Source organism: Clupea harengus, chromosome 16, assembly GCF_900700415.2.
Source record: "Clupea harengus chromosome 16, Ch_v2.0.2, whole genome shotgun sequence".
Classification (NCBI taxonomy): domain Eukaryota; kingdom Metazoa; phylum Chordata; class Actinopteri; order Clupeiformes; family Clupeidae; genus Clupea; species Clupea harengus.
In genome coordinates this window covers 14672170-14683460 of record NC_045167.1, presented here as the reverse complement: position 1 = coordinate 14683460, position 11291 = coordinate 14672170, and the positions used below count along the sequence as shown (strand labels likewise).

At 48.4% G+C, this 11291-nt stretch overlaps 1 protein-coding gene across 1 annotated transcript; it reads right to left on the bottom strand.

Moving 5' to 3' along the window:
• Window positions 1-290: 290 nt before the first annotated feature.
• Window positions 291-11257, bottom strand: znf800b (zinc finger protein 800b). The gene is made up of 5 exons (XM_031583063.1): window positions 11095-11257; window positions 7064-7159; window positions 5098-5241; window positions 2640-4626; window positions 291-1516 (listed from the first exon to the last, which is right to left on the bottom strand). Coding segments are annotated over exons 1-5 (2352 nt in total). The 5' UTR covers window positions 11219-11257; the 3' UTR covers window positions 291-1515.
• Window positions 11258-11291: the final 34 nt, after the last annotated feature.

Below are 11291 nucleotides of genomic sequence, written 5' to 3'. Positions count from 1 at the left end.
ACAACCTGTCTTTTATCATCTGCTTAACAGCCAATGGTGCCTAGATCAACAACCCCATCAAGCGGTAACTTTGTCATGCACTTGAATAAAGGCTAAAAAGCCCATAAATAAATATCTAAAAAAAAAATATTATTTTTTTGTCTGCAAGGCATGGGGTGATGAAAATATAGCTTGACTTGATTATTGTATAACATGAACTGCAAAACTCTTATTCTAACAATTCTGTATTCAACTTATAATAAACTCATGATTGTGCAAAATAAAAATAAAAGAATCACAGGAATATATAATAGTTTTTTTATGCTTAGTTTATTAAGGAAAGCAGGTGTGGATTCAGCTTTGAATACATTCATTTCAGCAATGAAACATGGAGTCACCTATTTAGCCTACCTGCTGCAGTGGGTGTGTGAGGAGCCAAAATAGCCAGGGAAGACTACATATAACTAATTAATCTAATTACTTCAGTTTCGGAATGATTGGTTTATAAAGTAAAATAATGATATCCTGTCAGTAATATAACCGAACTACAATATTCTCCAACACGGAAAGCACAAAACGCTGAAAAAATGGTGACATTGTAGGTAGTACCTATGCATGTGTTAGTTTTCTGACTACACAAAAGTCAAATAATATGTCCTTATGACCTTGATCAATGAACCCCCGTTTGTGGCTAATAACTCAGCTGCATGGTATCAGCTGATGGCGACTTTGAGGTTATCAATTTCCGGAAGTAGTCATAACATTTTTGATTTTCATGAAGAGTAAAGTAAAGTACAGATTTGCTTCTGGTTGATCCTCTAAAACAGGATTAGTTTTGGTACTTGAGCATGCTCACATCTGAGCAAAGGGAAAGGAAATTAGGGAAATAACAGCCAATGGTTCCTAGATCAACAACCCCATCAAGCGGTACCTTTGTCATGCACTTGACTTGCACTCTGCTGCCCCCAAGTGGAGGGTAATGTGCAATTAAAGAGCCCTAGATACCCAGGGTGTAAAGGGTAGATGAGGGCAGGTACAGGGGCAAGGTTTCTGATCTGGCTAGCTGATCGTGGAATGAGTTTAATAAAATTCATTTCAACAAATAAGAGTGACTGTGGTCCTAGACAGTGTAAAACACACAGACGAACAAAAACGCAACGATAGGTTGGTAGTCTGCAAGAATAAATGTTAACTCATTTCCTGTTCATACATACAAAACACAAACATTCAGCCGAGTAGGCAGATATCGAGATTAGAGTTCCTGGAAAACGTCAGCAAACAAATAAACAAACCAAAATAAGGGGCCTAAGGACTTCCTCTGAAATCCGGGAAAGCTAGAAACCAGTCCATTTGTACACAAACGTCACCATGCCTCCTCCTCCTCCCTCACACTTCATTCTGTTTTGGTACTATTTACAATACAGTGGCGCCAGCACTGTCCAAGGCTGGCAGCTTTTTCAAAGCTCCCGTCTCTTCACGTCTGGCATGACGTTGAGGGTTCCAGTGTGGGATCATGAGATGCGTCCTCTGAAAAGATCTGAGGGACGGGGGACAGAGGGATGGGTGGAAGGAAAGGGAGAGAAAAACAGCTGTGAGTTCTGTGGTCAATTAAAAAAAAATGTTTGAAGCATGCACAAACACACAGACAGAGACAGACACACACACACACACACACAGAGCCACAATGTGGCCATCCAAATGGGTCCCGACGGCAATCAACTAAACAATTTTGCTGACAAAACAAAGCTTAAGGTTCATAGTATCTACAGGGGACATGGCAGTCTAGCCTGGTAACAGCCTAGCCTACAGACAGCAAATGCAGAAAATAAGAGGGAGAAAGAGAGAAAAAAGTCTGATTCAAAGCTTTACTGTTATTTAGAGACACAGTCTCCGTGGTCCTTGGACATGATCACGCGACCGCAGGCAGAGGGCCCGTTTCAAGCGACACAGCTGAGCTCCTTTAATTACTTTCTTTTAAGAGGAGCCTCTCTGAAGACTCCCGCTCCCCCCTCCATTACGACTACTAGTTCATCATAGACCACACATGGGGACCCTCAGAAGAAAAGAGGGGGGGTGGGGGGGGCATTGTCGTTAAAAAACCTTGAGGTGAAGAGCAGGGGGCTCGGACTCATTTCCTGGCCCAGCCATCGGATCTATATTTCACGGAGCGGCGTGGCGTGGCGCGGCACGCGTTTGCTTGTGGAGCCACTGGGCCTGCTCATTAAAGTCTGACTGTCGGCGTCTCTCGGCTCCTCTTGAGACGACGCTACTCGACCGCCTCGCTCGTGCACACTAGAATCCCCGCCACGAGCCCCTTTAGAGGTCGTGTCAGACGTGACCGAGCGCCTCGCGTTGACTCATCAGGAGCGACTCTAGGGGCTTTCCCTCGCCACAAAAAACGACTTCAGCCCAAGCTCTCCATTTTGTTCTTTCTAACAGGAACTGCTCTTAAACATTTTCTCAGCCGAGTCTCAGAAGCATTTTGGTGAGAGCACTGTTTATCTGTAGTTAAATAGCAGGACTAATCCCTTCTATTTGGGGAGAAAGGGAGAGAGAGAAAGAGACTGAAAGAATAAATGAACGAAAGAGCAAATGATGAAAAGAAAGTAATAAAGAAAGAAAGGCAGAGAGGCTGGGAGAGTGCTGGGTGTGAGACTGACCAGAGCAGGGCCTTCGACCGTGTGCTGACTCCTTGAGTGCGGTGGTCGTCGGAAGTGGACGCCGCGGTTGCAGCGGCGTTCCGGTGGCTGCGCTTGTGCGTCTCCAGGTACAGCTTCTTGGCAAAGGCCCGGCCGCACATGTCGCAGGCGTGCAGGGAGAAGTTCTTGGTGACCTTCACCTCCGTGCTGTGCTGCGATTCGACGGGCTCCTGCTTGGGCGACAGTAAGGGCTGCGGGGCCTCCTGTTTGCGCGTGTGGGGTGTCAAGGAGTGGTGATGGTGGTGGTCGGACTTCCTGGTGACCGGCGGGCTGGAGAGGAACAGGCTGTGTTTTCTCGTGACAGGCGGGGTGGGTGGGGGGAGCTCGTGCCTGCGCGTGACCGGGGTGGAGGGGGTGGCCGCCGCCGCAGCGTCCGTGTGTTTGCGCGTGCTTTGAGGAGTGGTCGCGATGGCCGGCTCGTGCCTGCCGTTCACCTCCTCCTTTAAGTGCGCCGGCGAGGCGGGCAGTTGGCTGCGCTTGGCGCCGCCGCTGGCGTTTTTCAGCACCAGCTCGGCGGGCTTCTTGACGGCGCGGCTCTCAATGGTGGCCATGATCTTGGTAAGGTAGTTGCTGGGCTTCTTGTGCACCACGGTGATGTGCCGCAGCACGTCGCGCTTGCGCCGCGTCTCGTAGCTACACAGCGGGCAGCGGTAGAACTTAATAAAGATCTCGTTGTCGTTGTCCGTGTGCAGCTCAATGTGCTTGTCCAGGTTCTGCCGTGAGCTGAACTGCCGCTTGCACAGCTTGCAGTAGAGCAGCTTGAAGTCGAAGCCTAGCGCTAGCTTCGGCCGCCGCATTGCGGGGCCTCCGTCTCCGTCGTTGTTCTCCTCCTCCTGCTGCTGCTGCTGCTGCTGCTTACGGAGCGTGAAGTGCTCCTCCCGTCTGTATTTCTTCGGCCTGCCGCGCCTTTGCACTTCAACCGGAGGCGACGCTGGCCGTTTGACCGCCTTCTTGCCAGTGGACGAAGGTGTCTGAGGAGAGATGGCGGTGGCCAGCTTCGGACGGATCTTGTGCACAATGCGCAGGTGCCTCTTGAGCCGCGCCTGGCTGCTGTACTTCCGCTTGCACACCAGGCACTTGCCGGAGGTCATGTTGTACTGGGGCGCAGGGCTGGCAGTGGTCTCCAGCGAGAGGGGCACTCCTGGCTTGGTGGCGATGTCAGGCGTGATCAGATCTCGGCGCAGGCCGCGGTGCACCTCGTCGAAGTGGCGCCGCACGTTGGCCTTGGTGGCGAAGGCCTTATAGCAGACGGGGCAGCTCTTTCCGTAGGGCGTCTTGACGGGTGAGCAGACGCCCGAGGGCACCTTCACCATGGAGAGCAGACTGATGGGCACGGTACGCATCTCCGTGAACTTACGAAGCTCCTCCAGCCGGTTCTGGTGCATCTTGCGGCAGTGCCGGCGGATGGCCTGCCGCGAGTTGAAGTCCTTGCCGCACATGCAGCAGGTGATGGTCACACCCTGCACAACAGGGCCAGCCCCGTCACTCAAATGCACATCACTGTTCGATTCCTTCCCAGGGCTGTCACCTTCATGGTCACCTTCACCCTCTGTGGCATCCTCGTCATCGTCCTCCTCTTCCAAGCCCTGCAATTCCTCCTCTTCATCATCATCTTCCTCTTCCACATCTTCCTCCTCTGCCTCCTCGTCCTCCTCCTGGGTTTCTGCCTCGCTCTCCGACGCGTCGGTGCCTGGTTTTTCCTCCGGGTCAGTTGTGTGATTGGGCTCCGCTTCTTTCTCTTTGTCCTTCTCCTTCTCTTTCTCCTTCTCCTTGTGATGTTCGGTCGAGGCGTGGCAGGTGGCTTTGTCTTCACGGGAGACGTGCTGGAAGATGGCGTTCTGGTTGGTGCTAATGGGTTCTAGCCGCACCACGTACTCGTCCCGCCGTGGGTAGATGGCCTCAATCAGCTCCTTCGTGGCTGCGCTCTGTCGGGCGTCTCTCGAAGAGCCTGCCCATAACAAAACGGAAAGGAAACAGGAGGGATGAATATTTCAGAGTGTGTTTATCCTTTTTAGCCAGTTCTCATATATGCCAGACCATGGACCTTCCACACGGAACGTTTATGATAAGAGTGCCAAATTCAATCAAAGTAGATTTATGAGAAGCCTAAACTTCACCCACTGAAGTAATGACATCATTACGCCACAAATATAATGCATCTAGTTTCAAAGTCAAACAACTAATCAGCTTCAAAGAGCGTGAAAGAACAAATTTAGGGAAATCAAAACACAGTGGGTTCCCTGAAGGTTAATGAGGTGTACTGTCAGAAATGGTGTGTGTCTGTTTGAGAGTGTGTGTGTTTGTCTGAGGGTGTGTGTGTGTGTGTGTGTGTGTGTTTATCTGAGGGTGTGAGTGTGTGAGTGTGTGTGTGTGTGTGTGTGTGTGTGAGTGTGTGAGTGTGTAGGGGCAGGGTACTGACCGTCAGGCTCGGGGAGCCGGGGGAAACAGTAGAACTCCTTGTGTGTGATGAGGTTGGGGAGACCTCGGAACAGGCTGCGGCACAGCTTACACTCGAAGATGGTGTCCACCTCCTTCAGCAGGATGTGTCGGAGCTGTGTGGTGCCTGCCAGAGAACACAGGGAGGCAGCATTAGCACTTAAGCACCTGGACACTCACCACGACACACTTTACAAAACCATTTGCAGACGCAGTGAGGATGTACAGTTATGTGTCCAACCCTATACAAGGCTTCTGGAAATGTCCTCCATGATCATGTCACTGGCTGTTACCACGTGAGCTTCCAGAGAGGAGAGCCCTAGAGGGTTTTTCAAATGACCTTGCTGTGTTTTTCCATTTTTGCACACATGCACTGGGTCAGCTGTTTCATCTTCAGCTCTATCATCTAGATCAAGAAGTGCTAATTGCAAACTAGCCCATTTAAATGTTGATACCGTGTCCCCAGGAGTACTTCTCCTCCATGAACTTAGACCCCCCCCCCCCCCACTGCTGAAACCACAAGTCAGGACACAGCCCTGTAGTCCTCTTAAATACAGTACATCCTTCAAGGCTTTCTACACTTGCATTTAAGGAGATCCCTGCCACAAATGTAAAATGTAATTGAATCTGCAACAAACCCCCTTAAAGATTCAGTCCACGGTTTTAATCCCGTACACATTTGGTCAAATTCAGCAAATTGCTCCTCGCGGTCGTCTAGCTGTCCATTCAGCTTCCGAGCATGGAAGGGTGTCATTTTATTGGCTGTGGACGCAAATATCAACAGCCTTTCACGAAGCCCAATCACGGACTGAATCTTTAAACCCTCAATCTGATAGGTCAATTAAGAAAGCTTGGGCCACGAGTCAACCTCACACCTGCTCACGCATGTCCATTCGGCGTGACCATATCCTCTTTTAGTAAGTGGGCACGCAAGTAATAACTGGTGTACACTAGCTACCTACACTAGTATTCCTTTGATAACGGCCATAACTAAAAAATGGTCACTGGGCTCACATGAAAACTGTTACAGAGCAAATCACCATGTCATCCTATTTAGCGGGGGGGGGGGGGGGGATCTCATGTTCATGCCAGTGGTAACATGTGTAATTAAATTAGACAGGAGGTGAAGCAACATTTGCATAGCCTACTTAAATCTTCTAAGTTCAGTCAGTTTGTTGAACAGGAAGAGTAGTGCAATTTGTCACAGCCTGTGGACAAACATGTTCATTCTTTTCAAACAAATAAGACGCACAGTTCACTCACTGTTTTAAAGCTATTTGCAAAAGTGCACGGTCAGTGGAAGAGGCTCCAATTGAACAGAACACTGTAACCTGGCTAGCTGATGTAACATCTTTTTCTTAGGTTTCCTTTTTAGGCTTACTTATTTGTTTTGTTGATTGTTATTTGCAAAGCTGCTGATTATTATTAGTTTTTATTAATATTATTATTAATTATTATTATTATTAGCTGCAAAGGTACTGTTGGTCCACCGTAGTTCTATAGAGTAGCTTTGCATGTGTATTGTCATTTCCAGCTTCATCCTTACTTCAGAAGGTTACACAGGAGGCTATGAATACGGGTTGACCCACTTAACCAACGGAGGAGACAGAATGATTTTTCTTTTTTTAAATCATGCTGTTGCTTAACCATGTGTGGGAAACCCTAGATGTGCCTAACTTGAGTTTCAAGGTCATGCCGCTTTTTATATCCCAGAATTGAAGACTTCACAATTTATATTAAATATCACATTCATAATATGCATATAAAGCATTTCCCTTTAACGGTACAGCGAAGAAAAATAGTCTGTAGACAGAAACTGTAGCTGGAGTGCCACTCATCGGATAGAGCTCCAGTCTGCTAAAGGAATCTTGGGGTAATCACTGTCTGAAGGAGGTTGTAGGGACAATCAAGGGAGAAGATACAGAACAGAGTACTGATGGGGTGCTCACCTGACCGGAAACACTCAATAATCTGCTGGATACCAGACCTGGAGGTCTGGATCTGTTTCTGCAGCAGGGGAGGATCTCCAGGCTCCACGCAATACTCTGCAACACACACACACACACACACACACACACACACACAGAGAAAAAGAGACAACACTGTCAGAATCCTGCACATGAACTAGGCAACACCATTAGAACTCTTTTTGGCCTGGTCTTCCACTTCCATATAATGACAGGCAGATGCACTGTGAACAACACTGCAACACTGTGAGGTGACTTCAAAAGAAAGAAAAAAGAGCAGACAATACCTGGATTTTGAAAGACCCTTCAGTCTGTAGGGCTGTTTTTGGTGCTAAAACAAATCTGCCAGGTCGTATAAGTGTCGACAGATAAAAGACGACGATCTGATCAACCTGGAGGGGTGTGTGGTTAGACTGAAGATTCACACGTTCAGTATGGAGAGGCTCTGCTCCACTTTGACAATGTTCTCCATTCTTTACCATCAAAGCACAGGCCTTTGATATGATCAGACTATCTGTTCTGCAGACAAACGCTGGCAGTACTGTGACAGTTCAAGCGCAAGAGAAAAGAGGGGAAATCTAAGCCTTCATGCTTGGTGGTATGTGCGTACGTGGCTTAATTTGCATCCTCTGTTAAAACACCAGCTCCACGACGAAGTGTCTTTAGTCCTGCAGTGACCTCTTGAGAATTCAGATTTGTCATCACACAGTGATGAAAGGAGGGCGGAGGAGAGAGAGAAAAAACGTCGTCTACCATTTTCTTATCTTTCACTCCGGTCACAACTGTCCAGAGGGAAAGTGAGATTTTCTCCGTTTTCTCTCTCTAAGGGTCTCTCGGGGTTCTGTAACTTTTCCGACCTTCAGCTCATTCAGACGCCTCCCTCACAAACCCCATGAAAGACACGCTAGAGAGAAGCGACGGAGGCCAAGAACTGCTCTTTCTTCCCAGGCATTCACTGCTTTTAGGCCATTTTCTAGGAAGCTGAATGCTCACCGTCTGAGCTTGATGAGTCAGAGATTAGCCATTGATCTGTTTTTGTAAACATATCGCTGACATTTCCCAATCCTTCACAACTACTGTTATTTGTTGCTGGCAGCTTTAACTCCTGTCCTAACACACACACACACAGACAAAGTTTTATGACTGTCCGCATTGTTCAGCATTACTTCTTATGACATATAAGCATATTCAATATGAGTAGTTCCAGTGGAAGGAGGCCTTGGTCCCTTCATGGGGGAAGTATTAAAGTAATTGAACAAAGAACTCCCGCATACGGTCTTCTTCACTTGCAGTTAGAAAGGATTTATCGAAAACAATGAATCCAATGAATCCATGGAAGAATGTGAAGAATACAGCGTGCCAGAGCCTTAAAAACAATTAGTTGGCCTATGGTCTGCCCTGCACCTGTCGATCTATATGTGTGCACATGTATCCAAATATCCAAGTGGCATTTCCGTGCGATCCTATTCCTGCAAGCCTTTCTGTGCCACGTTAACCTCTTCCCAAAAGGACTGAAGGCAACAGGATAGAGTAACACACAGAACAGCATGGGTGAAGTGGCAGAGAGACAAGAGACTGGGGTTGGGCATTGCACAAGAGGGACAATGATCGCGCGGGTCGACAGGAGCATAAATATAATTACAGATAAAAAACAGAGACGGCTGCCGGAGATTGATGTTATAGTGGGGAAGTGGGATTTACGGGCCTCGCTGTGCCGTTCGGGGGCCCAAATTGATGTGTGTTTGTTTGGGATGCCAGTCCCTGGTGCTCTTTGTGCGCAGAAGTTTATGGCTGAAGGAAGGCATTTCCTCTCTGAGACGTTGGCCATGGCCATATACATCCGCTACTCTGGCAAGTGCACCAGTAGAGGTGACCCACACACAACGCACAACCAGACACACACACACACACACACACACACACACACACACACACGCACAACCAGACACAGACACAGACACAGACACACACGTACAACCAGACACACACACACGCACAACTAGACACACACACGGTGCACAAACCCACATACACTATCAGGGTCTATTAGAGCGGCAACAACACCTCAATCTAAAAACTAATCGATCAATCCAAAATGAGAAATAAGCATTTACGGAAAAAACTAAATTTGCAAGTGATTACTGCGTAGGCCTACTTTTCAGGCTCCTCATCTCTCACACACACACACACACACACTTGCTTCTATATTAAGCTGCCATGTGAAGAAAAAGGCAGCTAGGGAATAGTTACAAGCAAACAGAAAAGGCCTGCTGTGTGGAAATATTGTGGACAAAAATACTCTATGCTAATAAGTGCTAATGCAGCCTTTTTTAACTGAAGTGCAGCAAGACGACTCGGCCTCTATTCATGTGATGGTGGAAATTATGCCACAAAACTACGGGCACATCGCGTGTCGTGGCAGATGACTTTGTGCTTTGTGGCATCATAAAAGGACCTTGCAATATTGTGCTAAATATCATGTGTCGATATCTTGTTTACCTCGCAGGAGATAAATGCAACTCCCCCTGATATTTGCAGTTCAGGACTCGGTGGTTGCTGTTTAAATAGGCTGTCTGGATGAGTTCTCTGACACAACACACCAGTACCAAGAGAGGATATTTGGCACTGGGGTTCTCATCCTCTCCAGCTCTGTGTTTCATTACTTTTATCTTAGTCAATAAAGAAAAAAGTGTAGGGTTGAAACAGCTGCTGAGTGCAGTAATGTGCTTAAATCTATCACCTGTTTAATACGCAGATTTAATGAAAAAATTCTGCTGCCACCTCCCCCTCTCTCACACACACACACACACACACACACATACACGCTCAAACTCTCAGGGCGAGCCCCTCCCCCCACCTCTCACAACATGCTGGGACTAATCAAAGGGGGCAGGTCCCCCTGATCTCCCATCGGTCAAGGGGCAAAGTTCAGCCAATCAGATGCGATTCTGCAGGACGGGCAAAGCTGCATGATTAACCCTTTCCTGCTGGCAGAGGCTATCCAACAAGGCTTTTTTTTGGCTGACTACAGATAAGGTGGAAGAAAATGAGAGCGAGTGTCATTTGGCCCTTAGAGATAAGACACCTAACGTGCTTGCTGGTCACAACACACAACTGCCACCGCTGGCAAGTTTCCTGAACGAGCCTATGCAAGTTAAGTTGGGAAACGTGACCAAACCAGGACTCAGGGCTTTAAAGTAGAAGTCAATGAGATGGCCAAAAATGAGGCTTGATAACATCAGAAGAGACAAGCCCTACTCAAAACAGCCAGCCAGCCAAACGCTTAAAAAATGTACGGTGAGAGAGAACAGAGGAGACAGTCAGAGAGAGAAAGAGTAAGAGAGAGAGACGGAGAGGGAGCGGGAGAGGGAGAAGGAGAGGTAGAGGTAGAGGTAGAGGGAGAGGGAGAGGGAGCGGTCCCTTTTCAGTTGACTAGTCTCACAGCCCACATGTTCGGTTTATGCAACAGGCACCTCACATGGACTCTCTACTTAATTAGGGCTTATTTATAGCTCAGCTTTTCCTCCGCTCTCTCGTCAACTCCTCATCTTCTGCGTGTCACCAGTGACACAGCCACAGATTAAGATACCTCACTTCCCCTGTCACATGACTGGGGGTTTGTGTATGGACATATGTATGCGATCGTGTGAGTAAGTGAGTGCCTGACCCACTTTCTGAGACGTGTCTTGAGTGTCCCTACGGTCCTGAGATGGGGTGCTCTGGGGAACGACCTGCCTTGGTAAGGGTCACAGGTTTCTCTGTTCCCCGCTGGGATGGAGGGTGGGGGTGGGGGTGACGATGCCGGTCGCGGGTGGAATTTTCCGTAATCCTCCACGACCTCTCTAAGGACCTCCATTTCAGAAGGTCATTACAAAGGGCACTTAAAAACCCCAAGGCTGCCCTAACGTTCCAAACCTCCAGAGGGTAACCCTAATCGGTGATGGTAGACTTAGGCCTTATGGGATGTGTTTGGACTGCTGTGGGTGGGTGGGCCGGGCTGAGGGGGGGTGTACCTGGTGCGTGGGTTGAGCTGGAGGTGGGTCCAACTGGTTCTGGACTGCCGTTGCAGGCTGTCTCGGTCTGGCATCCTTTGTCGTTGGTGGAAATCTTTTGCTGTTCCGGCGTGGGCTCCTCCATCTCCCAGTCACGGCAGTAGGGCTGTGGGCCAATCACACGGCAGAGAACCATTTTAAATCACACCACTCTCAAC

Excerpts from the sequence above, each read along its gene's own strand:
- znf800b (XM_031583063.1), bottom strand. The coding sequence starts at position 11,218 with ATGGAGGAGCCCACGCCGGAACAGCAAAAGATTTCCACCAACGACAAA. Across the intron at positions 7,160-11,094 it reads CAGCTCAACCCACGCACCAG|AGTATTGCGTGGAGCCTGGA; the intron begins GTACACCCCCCC and ends TGTGTGTTGCAG. Across the intron at positions 5,242-7,063 it reads TATTGAGTGTTTCCGGTCAG|GCACCACACAGCTCCGACAC; the intron begins GTGAGCACCCCA and ends GTTCTCTGGCAG.